Source organism: Penicillium hordei (genome assembly GCF_028827395.1).
Source record: "Penicillium hordei strain IBT 12815 chromosome Unknown utg000006l_segment0_segment0, whole genome shotgun sequence".
Taxonomy (NCBI): domain Eukaryota; kingdom Fungi; phylum Ascomycota; class Eurotiomycetes; order Eurotiales; family Aspergillaceae; genus Penicillium; species Penicillium hordei.
This window is the reverse complement of record NW_026623147.1, coordinates 1560936-1576670: the sequence shown is the minus strand read 5'-3', so window position 1 is coordinate 1576670 and position 15735 is coordinate 1560936. Positions and strand designations below refer to the sequence as shown.

Below are 15735 nucleotides of genomic sequence, written 5' to 3'. Positions count from 1 at the left end.
AGAAGATGATGTAGATATACCACTTGTGATGTACAAGAATAAAAGTTTTGATTTGGATATCTCATATAATCAGGTCTTTCCTCTTCTCTTCATCCCACTTGTTCTGCCCAGTTATTTACATAGTCTTCCTACAAGCCGAAGACCATTCCCTCGCTCAATTATCATTCTTCCAGAAAATACGGCCCTCAAACAAACGACGCGCTGTACTAAATACCGTAGCAGAAGTCAATGCCCCATCCACATCGAAATCGGCACCAACCAGCAGATTTCCACTGGCATGACCAATAGTAATACCAGCACTGTCGACGGGATTCTCATCCACAACACCAGCCACTGTACTCTGTGGCACACGAGCAGCAGCAGCAAGAGCCAAAGCAACAGTAATCGGGACCGCCTTATGTGGCTGTCCAACAGAAAGAGCACGAGCCAAAAGATCAACATCAACAGACGTCTGGCTCTGTTCAATATCTCTGGAATCGGTAGTAGAAGGGGCAGCCACGATACAGATCTTAGGCACACTACCGGGCACCGCCCCAACCTCATCTGCAATGCCCATCTTAACGCCCGCCTGCCGACGAATAGAGTCCAAGCGCAGCAGTAAATCCGAATGAGCAGCGATCTCATCAGGAGTCAGATTCCCACGGACGTCGAGATCAACCGCCTGCACAAAGACACACGGATTCCCGACATCGATGCACGTAGCCTTGATCCCATCAAAGGTATCGACGACATTGCCGGTAGGCAAGAGTTTCCCCGTCACCGAGCCAGCAGGGTTAATAAAGTCTAGCTGGACACGGGCAGCAGTACCAGCGACACCGTCTATAGCAAAATCACCGCTAGTGGCAGCTTCGCCGTCGACAACGGGGAAGGACGAATGGATGATCTTGCCGGTGTTGGTGTTGTGGATGCGTACCGAGGCTGAATCCGGGATGGGATTCTGTAAGGGGAACATGTGTGCATCAACGGCGAAGGGGCCGACGGCGGAACTCATGTTCCCACAATTACTGGAATAGTCGACGTCGGTGTTCTTGACGCCGAGGGATACGAAGGTGTAATCGACATCGGCTTTAGCGTGTGTCGATGCGCCAACTACGCAGACCTTCGAGAGGCTGGATAGTCCACCCCCTAGTCCGTCTAGTTGTCGGCCATGGGGATCTGGACTGCCGATTACACTGCGGAATATCGGGGCCCAGTCTTTCCTGTCCGGGGGTAGGTCTTCTTGCTTGAAGAAGACTGCGCGTGAGGTGCCGCCGCGATAGTATGCTGCTGGTAGAGAGTGTTGCTTTTTGGTCTGGAGATATCGCCGGCTACCGGGTGCTAATGGGGTCAATCCTGACTGGCATGGTGGCCGAGATAGTTGTTTGAACATGCTGGGTTTATGGTAACTTGGGCATTGTTAAGGGAGATTGCATATGGTTTAAATACCTAAATACGGAGTCACTCCGATGGCGGTGTCGGGCCGTTCCGTTTGGCGCGGATAAGCCGGCCGGGAGAGTATGAGGGTGTAGACCGTATGTATATTGATTTATGGATCTATAGTGAAGAATGTAGCATATTCAGAAGGGAGAAGGCACATGAATACGAGTTTTTAATTTTTAGCCAAATCGCTGCTTCGCCAGAGCTTGCAAGAAGCTCATAGTCTCTTGCTCCTTCTGTCGATACGCCTGCGCACGTTCTTCTCGCTCCGCTGTACGCGCACGAAGAATCTCCTCTCTCCGGATCTCACGATCGTTCTTCTTACGCTGATCTTTCTCCTTCTCCCGTTTCAAGGCAGAGAACTCATCGTCCCCGCCCATTAAATCTTCATCCCGAGCCGCCTCGGGCGAACCACCGCGCGCGTCCGCGAATGCACGGTTACTCGAAGCAACTTCTCGCCGCTTCTCGAGCTGTCTCTCACGTGTGCCCGCTTCAGCCCGCGGTGCAATTTCGTCTTGGAGATGGCGCATTTCGGATTTATGCGAACGAATTTCAGCGCGGTATTGATCGCGTGATTCACCGCGGGCAGCGATGGCATCCTCAATAGCAGATTCTATAGGAAGGTCAGCACTTTAGCCATATTTGGGGGAAGTAGAAGAGCGTACCTCTTTTAAGCTCAAGATCTTGCATAGTTGGGATTGCAGGGCCAGTTTGTGGGCCGCCTCTCCCTGATCTAGCTTGTGGCAGACTAGGCCCGTACTCATCATCCTCATCTTCATCATCATCGTCGCCTACTGGCGGGTTCTGTGGAGCTTCACTGGTCGCTCGCTGGGCCTGCGTGTAATCAGGTGATTCGCGTCCGCCTCTTGGACCAGCTGCCGGTTCTTCTTCTGCACTCCGGCGTGCCTTGTCGAGTGTAGCGGGATCATACCATCCCTCGGCGAGCTCTCCACGGTTCCTGTGATGTCAGTAATTATCGCGTCAAGCAAAGGACACCCTCAGACCTACCATTTTTGCGTAAAGCTCTTCCATCGCCCTCTCAACTCGTCTTCACTCAAGTCTTCAATGTATTTTCCTTTTTGGATATCCAAGTACATGCCAAACATGGGCTCGTAAACCTTCAGGTCGCGCCCTGACAGCTCGCGCGCTTGATAAGGGAGCACGACGGGTTTCGCTGGAGCATCTCTGTGTCGTCGCTCGTGGTATCCACGCTCTTTGTCTTCGCTATGGCGGTGGTGACGGTCTGATCTGTGTCTATCTGAGCGGTGCGGAGAGCGCGAGCGCGAGCTCTCTCGGGGCCGGTGGCGGTGGGAATGGCTGTGGCGGCTGCGGTGATGGCGACTTGAGCTTGGTGCAGAGGGAGAGGCAGGTCGGTGCGATGAGCGAGTTGGTGAAGGCATTTCCGCTAATTTCCTTCGTGGTTGAGAGATTCTGGAAAGTCTGGAAGTTGGCGATAAGGAAAGACACGTCTGCTTATCGGTTCGGCCACCAAGATTGTCCCCCGATTCGAACGCATTCTTCGTCTCGATCTTGTTAATTTCGACTACATATTTATAAAGTAGTAAAGGCTGCTATATTACGTAGCAAATATTTCACCCAAGGAAAAAAAAACTTCATTGTGATAAATACATCTAGGCGAAGAGGTATACAACATTCAATAATTCAGCGACCCCAAATCAGCTTTAGCTGGGAGGAGCACTCTGCTCTAGGCTCGGGCTAGCGGTGTTTTCAGCAGGAGTAGCAGGTGTACTCGGCTGCGAATTAGCCTTAGACCGGTTGGCCGCGGCCATCTGCCATGCCGGGATGGAGGCAGACCGACCAAGCTGCGAGAGGGGGTTGGGGCTCTGGCTTGTGCTCACCGGGGCAGCAGCTGGAGTTGGCTCCTGTTCAGCTGGAGTCACAGTAGCAGCCAAGTTGTTGGTGGCAGCGGGAGGAGCGGAAGTGGCGGGGGTCTCTTCAGATGCCGGGCGGGGAATGCTGGGGATGGAAGTGGATCCAATAGTCCTACCAGCAACGGGGGTAGCTCCGCTACCACCAAGTCGGTTGCCCAGCAAGGTCTTCAAGCTCTTGAGCTCAGTTCCGAGCTCCTTCAGTCGGTTCTCGTTGCCTTCCCGGGCACCTTCAAGGGCCTTGGGAATGGCATCCTTCAATGACTTCACCTCGTCGCTAATGCGGCGAGTCTCATCATCTCTTCGGCGGGATGAATTCTTGAGATCAGCAACAAGATTCTCCACGTCCTTGAGAGCCCCATCCAAGCGCTCGGTACGGGCTTCCTCGGCGGTCTTCAATGCAGCAGTGTCGGTCGATAGTTGTTCGATCAGAGTAAATGCGCGTGAGAACTGCTCATCGATGTTTTCTTTATCTTGCTCCAGCTGGGGAGGGGTCGGCGGGGCGATCAAAGGTGCGATATAGCGCTGGATGGATTGATCAGCGCCATTAGTTTTGAGAGAGAGGGACCATTCAATACCTTTGTGACGGTATACAGCCCATAACCAACTCCACCCACCACTGTTGCCATAATAAACCAGTCACGCCAATCTCTCTTGGGTGGCCTTTTCATGTGATTAGTCTCAAACACTATGCGACGATCGATAGATAAACGTACTCAGGAGGCGGCTGCCATTGATTATATGGAGGATAGCCATATCCTTGAGGCGGCTGCGGTTGCCGGTAAGGAACTGGCTGTGAAGAATAACTAGGCGCCGAGGATGCCGAAGCTGTAGCTGCGGCCGCGGCAGACGGGTCTTCGCCCACTCGCGATAAGGCAATGTCCACTTCCTCTTGAGTCAAGTTCTTAGATTGAAGGAATGAGACTCTCTTTTCAATAGGTGACGATGCAACCGATGGGTCCTGGAGGACTAGATAAAGTCAGCGATCATTACACATCAAGTTGTGTGCTTCGTAGTCCATACAGGTAATCTAGCGGACACATGAGTTAGCGGTAGCTCCGAAAGCGGATGATAGTAGAGAGAGAGAGAGAGATATCATGTCAATAAATAACTTACAGCTGAGGCAATCAGCTCCTCGCGTGGAGCCATTGTGATTGATGTCGACTGCCAGTGGAGTGCAGGAGAGATGAATTAGGGAGAGAGATGCGACGCTCACATCGGCAATCGCCATTTGGACCTCGGAACTAGCGCCAACGCCAAGACTTCCCCAGACCGGGAGTCTCGTGATTATCGGCGAAACTGTTTTTCCTTTTTCAATCTACACCGCCTGCCTCATTTGAAAGTGGCACGCATTTGTTTACATCGACCCAAATCTCGCCTCGTGCCTGCCAAACAACAGATCAAACCCCTCCTCTCGGATTTGGTGGTGCAACCCACTTGGACCTTGAATTGTCAATACACAACCATATCGAAAATCCAGTTGTCAAAAGGATCGCCTTGTCTATTGCCGCCTTCGCGGCTTGTTTATCACCATGTCGCAAGATACTGGGCTTTTCAGTATTAAGCGCCCCCGAGAAGTATGGTTCTCTCCTATCCAGCGCAAGACTTGGGGCTAATTTACATTGCGATCAAGACTCTTGGGAGTGTGCAGAATTTCTCCGCCATCCCCCAACCGCAGTCGGCACTGAAGCGCGCAAGCTCTATCGGATTCCAAAACCCCCCGTTCAGCTCTCAGAACCACCGAAGTTCCTTCATGGGCTCCACTGCTCGCCCGCAGCAGCCCAACTTTACGCGCATGTCAATTGGTGGACCGTATGGTGCTGACGCTGGCCTTTCGTCTGTTCGCCGATCAGTGTCGAGTAACATGTTCAGTGGGGCCAGTGCCAGTCGGCAGAGCTATGCGCCAGGGTCTCTTTCCTCCAATCCTGTGCCTCCTCAGAATCCACAGCGCAGAAGCAGTGTGTTTTCGCGACCATCCACAGGAGGAGGGCCGATGGGACACCAGTCTTTCTTCACTCAAGTTCCCACCGTGGCTGGTGTTCCCAGAGACCCGCGCCCTCTCAGGGACCGATCTTTCCAGGCACGCATTGGCCAGGAACTGTTGGAGTATTTGACTATTCATGGGTTCGAGTTGGAGATGAAACATTCCTTGGGGCAGAACACTCTTCGCTCGCCTACCCAAAAGGATTTCAACTTTATCTTCCAGTGGCTCTATCATCGAATCGATCCAGGATACAAGTTCCAAAAAGCAATGGACTCCGAAGTACCGCCAATCCTGAAACAGCTAAGATACCCATATGAGAAAGGCATTACAAAATCACAAATTGCAGCTGTTGGTGGCCAGAACTGGTCGACCTTCCTCGGAATGCTGCATTGGTTGATGCAATTGGCACAGATGATGGATCGCTATCAGTCCGGCGAGTATGATGATGCCTGCGCTGAGGCGGGTGTTGATGTCAGCGGTGATCGCATTATTTTCCGCTTCCTCACTCAAGCCTACCATGATTGGTTACAGGGTGGTGAAGACGAGGATGATGACACCGCGGAGAAGCGGTTGGTTCCGCATGTTGAAAACATGTCGCGAGAATTCGCTGTTGGCAATGAGCGGTACGTGCAGGAAATGGAGGCACTAGAGGCGGAGAACCGGGCTCTTCGCGACCAAATTGAAGAAGTGGAGAAGAGTGCTCCTGACATCGCCAAGTTGGATAAACACTTCCGCATCTTGGAGGATGACAAGAGGAAATTTGAGGATTATAACCAGAACGTCAAAGGCAAAATCGAAAAATACGAGACTCGCATAAAATTCCTCGACGCGGAGATACAAAAAACCGATACCGATCTTCAGGCCACGGAATCTGAGCGTTCCGATCTGCAAGCAAGTGTTGATCGCCAAGGCATCACTATCCAGGATATCGACCGCATGAACTCAGAGCGAGAACGTCTGCAGAAGAACCTCGAAGATACCGTCGCCCGCCTCGAAGAGGCCCATGCCCGTGTCATGGAGAAGGAAGCGGAAGCCAGCCAGAAACTGGAAGATCTGGAACAGATCGTGAAGGCTTACAATACTCTTGGCTACCAAACTAGCTTGATCCCCGCAGCTGCGGAGAACGCGAAGGGCCAAGATTATGAACTTAGTCTCAATATTAATGAGAGCAATTTCTCCGCGAGCCAGATTGGTGGCCCCCCCAACCGAGTTTCTCCCGAGGGAGATCGCCTATTGGCAGAACCTTTCACTGGCTACCACCCGGCGCATTTGCTTAGTTTGGATCTACGGGGCTCTGTCCGAAACAGCCTGCAATCACTCCGGAAAGAGATCAACGAACGACGGAAGCAAGGGATCGATGAGGACCTTGACCGCCGCAATCTACTCGACAACATCAAAGAGGCAATGGATGAGAAACGAAGCGAGGTTGAGGCCCTGGAGCATCGACGCCGAGCAGCAGAGGAAGAGTTTGAACGAACAAAGGAAATCACAACTACTCAGAAGCTGGCCTCCGATGCCCAAATTGAGAAGATGGAGAAGGAGTTGGCAAAGATGCGCGCTACGCTCAGTGACAGTGTACAATTGATGGAGCAGCGCGAGATGAATACCAATATCGAATACGAGCAACTGACGCTTCGAGCAAATTCTCTCCGAGAGGAGTTGCACACTAACGTCGAAACAATGCTGAACGACGTGATTCGCTTCAAAGTACATGTCCAAAAAGGTCTCGAGGACTACGAGAGCTTTGTCGTCGACGAAGTGGAACAGGAGCTTGGAGGTGAAGGGGTTCTTGAAGAGGAGCTTTGAGGTTACTTTGTCATGATTTGATGATTTGGTGTTCAATTTAATACTGTTGGTTTCATGTACAATACCCCGGATCAGTTCAGGACGCGCAATGCATATATCGTTTTAATGATGTTTTTCCCTCTCCTTTCTATACACGGCAGTGATATTAGCCCTATATGTTGAATAGGGGAACGCTCAAGGTCGTATGCTCTCTGGCATACGGGTCGATTCAGCACTCGTACTTCAGGTTCATACATATAAAAGAATCCGGGCACGTAGCCTAAGAAGTGAATTTAGAGAGGTGTAGGAGTCTGTATTCTTAATCTATATCTGCTACTTATATCTACGCTACTTTAACGATTATATAATAAACAATATAAATCTTGGAAGAAAGAGAGGACGGGTAAGGACTTGGATCCCTACTATATACCACCCTACCTAAGAAAATCGGTCATCCCCAGACGATTATATATCAGTATAGTGATAAGAAAAGAAGAAAGTAATCAAGGAAACGAGAAAGAAAAAAAACCTTCCAACCTCCCTAGTATCTAGTAGAGGACTAGACTTTATCCTTATCGATGCCTATATCCTTTTAATAGGATCAGTGTAAATATATCGAGGTCACTATTGTATGTTATGCGTACCCCGTACCCTTAATCTGTACACGTTACAGCTCTAGGCGCCAGTGAGTTATCCTTGCAATTGACATGTCCTAAAATAAATCGGAGTCAAAGGGCGGCAAAAGAAAAACAATGATTCGTCAAATAGTTCTGACAGTTCCGACAAGTTGGGCGTTGGGCGAAATACCAGTTTTTTTACGTGTAGCTGAGCCTCTTTGATCAATCTCATCGAAATCTTCTCTTCTCTTCTTAATTCTCGTCGATCCGCTTTCTTCGAAATTGGTATTTGTCTTGCACACAGTATCAGACTCTCCTCGCCGAAGCCAGAGCCCCCCCAGCAGCCTAGCCCGTGAGTCAATAGAAGATGGCTGAAGTCATCGGGGTAGTTTCAGGCGCGATAACATTTGCGACGGTTCTTGTTCAAATTGGAAAAACCATTATCACACTGAAAGAGTGCTACAATGATTTACGCGACGCGCCCGACGATCTACGGAAGTTAGTGCAACAAATCGAGATCTTTAGTAAAATACTGGTGCATGTTGAGGAGGATTTGTCCTGAAATCCGAATCCCGGCTTGGAGAATAGTGAGGCTGCGCTGCAAAGCTTAGCCTATTGCAAAGAAGCGGCGAATGAGTTGGATACGGTCTGCAACGACATTGTTCGAGATGTGAAATCTCCCAGTCGTTTGCGTCGGTCTTTCAAGTCTGTTAAGATTGTTATACAAAAAGGGAAAATCGAGAAGTATATGGATCATTTAAGAAATGTTATTCAGTTACTCATGTGGTCTGAACAATGCTATAACCGGTATGTCATTTGTTTACATCCTGCAGTTGGTGTTGGTCAGCTGATGAATATAGAGCCCTTACTCAAGCTCACATTCAAGCTCAGTCTCAGTTGATCATTGAAACGATGGTAAAACTTGATACAGCCCGTTCGTCTTCAGAAAACTTTAGGACCACGACAACTATGGAAGGTATGGTCTTCCGTTGGGTAACCAGGTTGCCTCACTAATGGTTTCGCTAGGGGTAGAGTCTTTTGCCAATAACACTGAATCTGTTGTTGTATCACAGGATAAAGGATTGAACTTTGCTCAGAGCAGTAGCTATAGGTGGCGGCTTAGCTTGCCTCACTGGATCACTTCAGAAATCTTGGAAGTGGCTGCCATGAAAGCCCCAGGAGGGTGGAACTGCTACTTGAGAGCTTATGGTGTGATTCCGCGCGATGCAAAAGCGACCTTGCATGTGATGATTGGAGACATTCAAGGGCTCCAGGATCTATTTGCCTCCGGGCAAGCATCGCCTTTCGACCGAATTGAGAGTTCGCACGGGGAATCACTACTTCATGTAAGCATTTCGTGCAGGTAACACATTGGTTTCCGACGCACTAACAGATAGCCAAGATGGTCGGCCGCAAAAATAGAACTGAGATGATATCGTTTCTCTTGGATCAAGGAGCAGATCTAAACTACTCAGACCACCTACCACTTAACAGCAAAGTACAATACGCACACACCACAGCACAAGAATTGGAGTCATTGATTCCATCTATGCGTGTGATATTCCGTCATATAGATCTGAGCTATCAATCCGCCGAAGAATGGGCAGTTTCTGTCTTAAGCAAGTTTCTAGGAACATCAGAAGAGTTTTCCTTTCTACAACAGCATGCTTGTCCTTCCTTCTACCAACTGTCAAAACAGATTCGTCTTCGAGTGGCCCTTAGCATAGCAACGCGCTTATGGCACTGGCACGTCAGTTATTCAACACCCAAGGTTGTCCGAATCGTCTTAAAAATGGATATTTTGGAACCCGATGATTTCAAATTTTGCCAAGAGATGAACTCAACGCTGATTCATTCTGCGGCGGCGCATATTGGGGCTTGTCAACGGGTCACTCAAATATTGGGTGGCGCCCATGAACATCAATCGAGACTTGACGCTTGGATTGGCCTTTGTCGTGACTTTCTAAGAGTCGGGATTGACATTCATTTTATAATCCATGGCAGAACTCCCCTTATGTCGTATGTTGAGGGATGGCTTTCACATTGGTCTTCGTCCGCGGCTAATCAATTCGCCGTTCAGCCATGGTTGGAACAACTGGAAGCTGTTGGTGTTGATCTTAGTGAATATGGAAAAGTGGAGGAATTTATTTGGAGAAATCAGACAATCCAGAGACAATTCTGGGCGTGGGATAAAAGTCTAAAAGTGAACGTGATGCTAAGAGTGATTGGATTTGCCTATGGCCCCTCCCCCAAAGATTGGCATATATGGCTGTCCGACCCAACTGATTCTTATGTAGGGGATTTTTGGAATATGGTCGCACGGCCGGTGAAAGTGATGCCAGGTGCCTGGCCGCAAGACTGAGCTATATAGGTATCGTGATAAATTGCACTCCCATACATGTATCTAGAGAACAACCGCCCAGCCTGAGGTGAGCATAGATGGCTTTCAAATCGTGCAAAAGGACATTTTCGAAAAATGCGTACTACAGTACTTCCTGAAATCGGTGTCGCCACCTACGATCTATGCTCAAGCACCATAATGAACATACTGTGCCCAATGTAACGGCCGCTTTCGATAGTCAACACTCGTCGAAACGACCGAGACCGCTTTATGAAGTGCCATCGCGACAGCTCTCTCCTATAGATATTTCACCCGAGTTCACGATAATCTCTGATTCAATTCCAAATCTAAGTCTAAGTCTAACTGTTCCAAAGCTATGTGTTATAAACATTGAGTGTGCGAGAATCAATGTATCGAAGGCAATATAATAGGGATATGCCCACAGTGTGCAAAGTGAATTGCAACGATAACATGTCCGACACCCGAGCTCGTAGCCAAAAGTGACAGAAAGGCACCGCTTAAAGATGAGGGCGAGCCAAACATTTTGAATGACCTGGAGACGACTCGAGGATATTGGTTTGGAATTTTCTTTTGAAGAATGCTCAACAAGGCCTGCTAGATTGAAACCGTGCCTCTGTGATATGGAATGGATGGGAGAACTCAAGGTTTTTATATCTCAAACCATGAGGCATCCCAATATCCTCTGGGCTATTGAGCAATTTACCCGTTGAACTAGTCACCAATTGCATTATTATCTCCTCTCATATCCTCCAAATCACCACTGACTCATCGACGACTTCCTCTTTGGGTATTTGATGGCCCGCTGGATGAAGAATGTATTGCTGGGCTTCGAGAAACCCCCGAAGATCTTTGATATCGGCCCTTTTATCCATGTGGATTTTGCTTCTTGGCCATCTGTGATGCCCGTTATTGGCCAGAATAACCCCGATCATCGTTATGTCCATGGGTAAATATGTTCGAGGGGTTGGCAGGGTAAGCTGAGACGAATATTTATGAAATCGGAGAATGCGTTGGCGCATGCATGAACCAATTGACAGTCCCTTTTCTTGGCTTTCTTCTGTTTTGTTTTGTTTTTTCGCTGAGGGGGAGGTTTCGAGATGAATTGCCACCCTTCAATTAGAAGATATGCCTGCAGCACGTGGTGGTCATTCTTTCTCCCGAATATCGTATTGTGCGGACCACAGTGATACATCATCATATTGCCAAGGAGGACCCGACGGGGCACCGGGGCAGGACTCAGGGAAACAGTATACCGATATAGGATATGTAAGTGGTCCGTTCCCGAGAAGGTTCCCTCTTCAGGGCTAGTATACTCCAACGCTGAAAGTGGGTTAGAGATCAAGACCATCTTGGCTCGAGGCAAAGAAACCTCCATATCGACTAGCGCCGTGTCGCCAAGGTTGTGCCAAGAGCGGGAATGGCATTGAGTAGTTCCAAAGTTGAAGATCTCAGGCTGAATGATTACTATGCTCCGGTGTATAGGACCATAATTGCGTTGTTCTAGACGTCAAATTCGTCAATCTTTTATAGTTCTGGATAGACAAAGCTTATCAATATATGGGTACTTAGTCCATCCTGATGTCTTTCTTAGAAATCATCCCTTAACAGTTCCACTCTCGATTTGCCTATTGTGAAATCTAGACGGAGGGCTATACCCACAAATCGGTAGTCGCCTTGATGCCGCTATCGAGTGACGGTCAACTCGTGCGCACTCAGTCAACCGGAAAGTTTGAGTATATCCACGCGGACCAACTTGAAGTGTCGCCAGACGGCAAATAATTCTACTACCAGCCCGGTATTGGCTACATGTGGCGCATTGAAACCAAGTACCTGAACGATGCCCTGCACAATGACACGACGGTGGACCTGCTTTCCAATTACGTCGAGCCATTCTCGTTGACTCCCAGCAGCACCGGCGGCACTGCCATTGATGCGAAGGGCAACATATACTACAGCGACGGTGACCGGCAAGGTTGGTGCGCGATGCCAGGTTGAGCTGGGTGGACGCGCTCTGGATCGACACACAGCAGCGGCTGTGGATGTGTGCCTCACAGTTGGGCCACAGCACTGGCTTTGTGCAGCCTGATAGTAAGACCAACACTATTATGAAGCCTATCTATGTCTATAACATTGAGACGGGCAACAATCCGTCTCCGATTGACCATGCTTGAGAATACTGGTAGGTGCTATTTGACTTTGACTAAAAACTGGGTTCTTATTCGATTGAAAGTCTTTTTGTTAGATAAAATACCAATTGCTGTGCCAGGATCCTAGTAGAGATTGTATTCGCGAATGCATATATAGGCAGGTGTGGCTAACTTTCCCAATCGTATTTGCGTGGTATTGCAAGCTTTGACCAGCGCATGACACCATTCCTATGTGGGCATTCTTCAAAGGTGGACAAGCCAAAGTTTAGAAGATCTATTAAAATGCCAGAAAACAATTGGTCATCGAAGAGTTTGGGCGATATGAGACCCATAATATAGTTTGTTATAGATTGTTCTATAAAAAGCTATACGAAGTATACAATTTGTTCTAGAGACAGCAAATAAACAATACATTGTAAGAGCTTATTTATGGACATGTTCACATCGCACCTATTCACAGCAAAATTTATCCGAGATGAGCGATCAAAGATACTTCTAGGAATAAAAGAAAATCCACAAGTTAGATTCTTCAAATATATGATATACAACATAGTTACTATAAAATGTACAACATACAACACGTTTCTGCACAGCCTTGGCGCGGCATGCCGCCTTCAGGGCTCCGCCAATCTCCATCTAGCCAGGACACACCTCCTTTGTCAATCACACAGGTGATCGACAGGAGCGATGTGCACAACAAGGTGGAGAACTGTCATTCGCCCGTTTCATCCATCTCTTTTTTGTCTGAAACAACTTGCTCCGCACAATATACAGCCCTTCCGTCCACTATCTGTACCGTAGTCCCTGGTTCCACTGTAATATATTATACCCGGGGTGATAGGGCTATTTTCTCATCTATGAAGATCTCTCCTGCTTAAAATTGTTCGCCACGGGATAAGACCCTGCTCCCCTGCAGATCCAACTCCTCTCACGGAAACAAATAGTGTTTCGGCGGTCTTTCCGCGGTCTTTTGGCGGTCTTTTAACGGCCCAATCCTTTCTTTTTGACTCTCAACAATGAAACACCAGGGGTATATAACCAGCTAGAACTTCCTGCTCTCGAGCGTCCTTTTCAGTCACAAGTGCTGTGCACATTCATTCTTTTCAAAAGCTTCAGGGCTTTCTTTACATTACTCCAACGAGCATCCACTCATTTCCCCACTTTCACTTTTAAGCGTCCAACAACTCAACACTCCAAAATGAAGTTCACTGCTGCCATTGGTGTTGCTGCCCTATTTATGGCCCCGTCTGCTGCGGCCTGGAAGCTGCCTGTGAGTATCTACACTATAAATCCTCGAATAGATCTCGTTCGTTGCTGACATTGTCTTCCTAGCACGCCAACAAGGCTGACGCTGCCGCTCCTACCGGTTATCCTTCCAGTGGTTTCCCATCTGGAACCCCGTCTGTCACTCCATCCGGAACCCCATCCGGAACTCCAACTGGATGGCCTACCGGATGGCCTACCGGGTGGCCTACTGGATGGCCTACTGGATGGCCTACCGGATGGCCTACCGGGTGGCCTACTGGATGGCCTACTGGATGGCCTACTGCGTCCCCAACTGGATTCTCCTTTGGCCGTCGTGCACCTGGTCACGGACCTGGCCTTAAGGGACCTGGTCACGGCGGACCCGGCTACGGAGGGTTCGGCTCTGGATTCGAGTCCACCAGCTCTCCCACCATCTCTCCCACCATCTCTCCTACCAGCTCTCCTATTGGCTCTTCTACCGCCGTGCCTTCTGGATTCCCCGAATCTACTGGTGTCCCCCTTGGGTTCCCCGGTGGCTTCTCCGGTAGCCAGACCTCTAGCGGTTCCTTCACTGTTTTGCCTGTCGCGACCGCGACTGCTGGTACAGTTGGTGAGCAGGGAGACTTCACTCGTCGTCACGCCCGTCAGATGTTGTTTTAGATTCTACACTTTGCAGCTTCGCTCGTGTGACTTGTGAGATAGATCATTACTGTGTTTTCTGTGCCTGCTGGATCAGCTATAGAGAAGAGATTGTTGCTATATTGGAATATTTTCCCGGGTGTCATCTAGAGTAGTAAATCTGTCAATTGGTGAAAACATAGCATAACTATAATAACGTTAGAAATTTACAAGATATGGTCAACCACAAAACCCTATCAGAGGGTCTTATATACATGCTTCAGGAAACCGTATCTCTAGCCCATCACACATAGTAGATTTTGTTTCTATTGGGATATTCGCTCTTTTTTTTGGCATTTGAAATCAGAAGGGAGTTCACGACACCAGCCAAACAGCGCTATATGGTCCAATTAAGGTCATATGGTCGAGAATTGTGGTATATCAGGCTATAGCCAACTTACCTGCAGTTTTTCACAATAATTAATTTCTGCAAACCTACTTTAGGCTATGTTCAAAGGTACTCAAGACTGCATAAACCAGCCCCCAGAGGAGGCCCCTTATGATCCCTGTTTTGCCTTCGGCGCCGGTCTTTTTATACTTTTCCCTAGCAAAATCCCAGTTTCACCTAGGATGTCTTATTATTCGCTCATGCAAACAAATATCAACTAGTTCGTTTCTAGTTGCAGCGTCACGCAGGACGGATGTGACCAAACCGCTATTGGGGTTGCTAGCGAAGCTGTGAAGCCAGTTCAACTCCAAGGGGCGTATAGTTAAACCATAGCTATTGAGGAGCTCCCAGTACAGTTTTGTGTTTCTGACTCCCTCTCTTGGACACAAAAATTTCGGGGCTTGCTCGGAAGATCTATTGAGACATTTACGGATTATGCTCGCTTGTATTACTATAGGTTTTATCAGATCATCGCCTTCCCTTGCTATCTATGTCACGGAGGGCCTTTTGCTCTCTATGTCACGGACAAGGCCCTCCGTGACAAGGCCCCTAGGATAAACCCACATAGCCCCTAATTATGACAACACTTCATTATGCTTCGTGGCAGGAACAAATAGTGCCGGATTTTACGAGGTATTTTCGGCTTGTATGCCGTGGGACTATAACTAATCTTAATCTTTTAATATTTTTAATTCCTCACCAATCCACGGGTGAACCGACTTATAGGACATATATCTCTGATCACTCTTTAATAGACCTCCAAGGTAAACCTAACCTCTCTTCGTGTTTCACCGAGGTCATCTTTAAGCACTGCGAAGGATTTCTAACGATCTTTGCTCTCACGTATCCATTGGATCTAACTCACGATGACCTATGTGAGATGAACATCGCCGTCAATCCTGAAGTAGGCAGTGTCGCTGGGGTTGTTGACTGGGCTGAAACAAAGGTGTTGCCATTCGGGATGTCCGTCTCGGGATTTTACAACATGCTTAGTATTATGAGCTTAAGTAGTTGGCATTACCACGCATCCGAATTAGAAGGCGTTTCCTGGGATAGGCTCTACACAGGTGTGGGATTGGTTATTTATAATGATTTTACTTGGAAAGATGGGGTTGAAAGGCCTAAAAATACGGAAGATTTTTCGATGAGATATTTAGTTAGATGTATTTCTACACTGTTTGAAGGATTGAGATTTGAACCAGCCTTCATTGGAGTTCAAGGGTA

The 15735-nt window shown here is 48.4% G+C and overlaps 6 protein-coding genes across 6 annotated transcripts; 3 read left to right on the top strand and 3 right to left on the bottom strand.

Annotated features, from left to right (window-relative positions):
• Nucleotides 1–154: 154 nt before the first annotated feature.
• On the bottom strand, nucleotides 155–1369 carry N7537_011291 (DUF453 domain protein; the record flags this gene model as incomplete). Its single annotated transcript, XM_056902345.1, has 1 exon — nucleotides 155–1369. One exon carries the CDS (start codon nucleotides 1367–1369, stop codon nucleotides 155–157), a length of 1215 nt encoding a protein of 404 aa, XP_056747632.1.
• A 226-nt stretch (nucleotides 1370–1595) lies between these two features.
• Nucleotides 1596–2816, bottom strand: N7537_011290 (uncharacterized protein; the record flags this gene model as incomplete). The annotated part of the gene is made up of 3 exons (XM_056902344.1): nucleotides 1596–2029; nucleotides 2082–2374; nucleotides 2425–2816. The coding sequence occupies 3 exons, from the start codon at nucleotides 2814–2816 to the stop codon at nucleotides 1596–1598; spliced, it is 1119 nt and encodes a 372-aa protein (XP_056747631.1).
• Nucleotides 2817–3098: 282 nt separating this feature from the next.
• On the bottom strand, nucleotides 3099–4454 carry pex14 (putative peroxisomal membrane anchor protein (Pex14); the record flags this gene model as incomplete). The annotated part of the gene is made up of 5 exons (XM_056902343.1): nucleotides 3099–3830; nucleotides 3884–3968; nucleotides 4022–4274; nucleotides 4329–4335; nucleotides 4422–4454. The coding sequence occupies 5 exons, from the start codon at nucleotides 4452–4454 to the stop codon at nucleotides 3099–3101; spliced, it is 1110 nt and encodes a 369-aa protein (XP_056747630.1).
• A 314-nt stretch (nucleotides 4455–4768) lies between these two features.
• N7537_011288 (kinetochore-associated Ndc80 complex subunit NDC80) lies at nucleotides 4769–7095 on the top strand (the record flags this gene model as incomplete). Its single annotated transcript, XM_056902342.1, has 2 exons — nucleotides 4769–4882; nucleotides 4939–7095. Exons 1-2 carry the CDS (start codon nucleotides 4838–4840, stop codon nucleotides 7093–7095), a joined length of 2202 nt encoding a protein of 733 aa, XP_056747629.1. The 5' UTR covers nucleotides 4769–4837.
• A 963-nt stretch (nucleotides 7096–8058) lies between these two features.
• On the top strand, nucleotides 8059–12224 carry N7537_011287 (uncharacterized protein; the record flags this gene model as incomplete). The annotated part of the gene is made up of 6 exons (XM_056902341.1): nucleotides 8059–8189; nucleotides 8280–8498; nucleotides 8552–8667; nucleotides 8718–9037; nucleotides 11845–12029; nucleotides 12119–12224. 6 exons carry the CDS (start codon nucleotides 8059–8061, stop codon nucleotides 12222–12224), a joined length of 1077 nt encoding a protein of 358 aa, XP_056747628.1.
• A 1174-nt stretch (nucleotides 12225–13398) lies between these two features.
• Nucleotides 13399–14105, top strand: N7537_011286 (uncharacterized protein; the record flags this gene model as incomplete). Its single annotated transcript, XM_056902340.1, has 2 exons — nucleotides 13399–13470; nucleotides 13533–14105. The coding sequence occupies 2 exons, from the start codon at nucleotides 13399–13401 to the stop codon at nucleotides 14103–14105; spliced, it is 645 nt and encodes a 214-aa protein (XP_056747627.1).
• Nucleotides 14106–15735: the final 1630 nt, after the last annotated feature.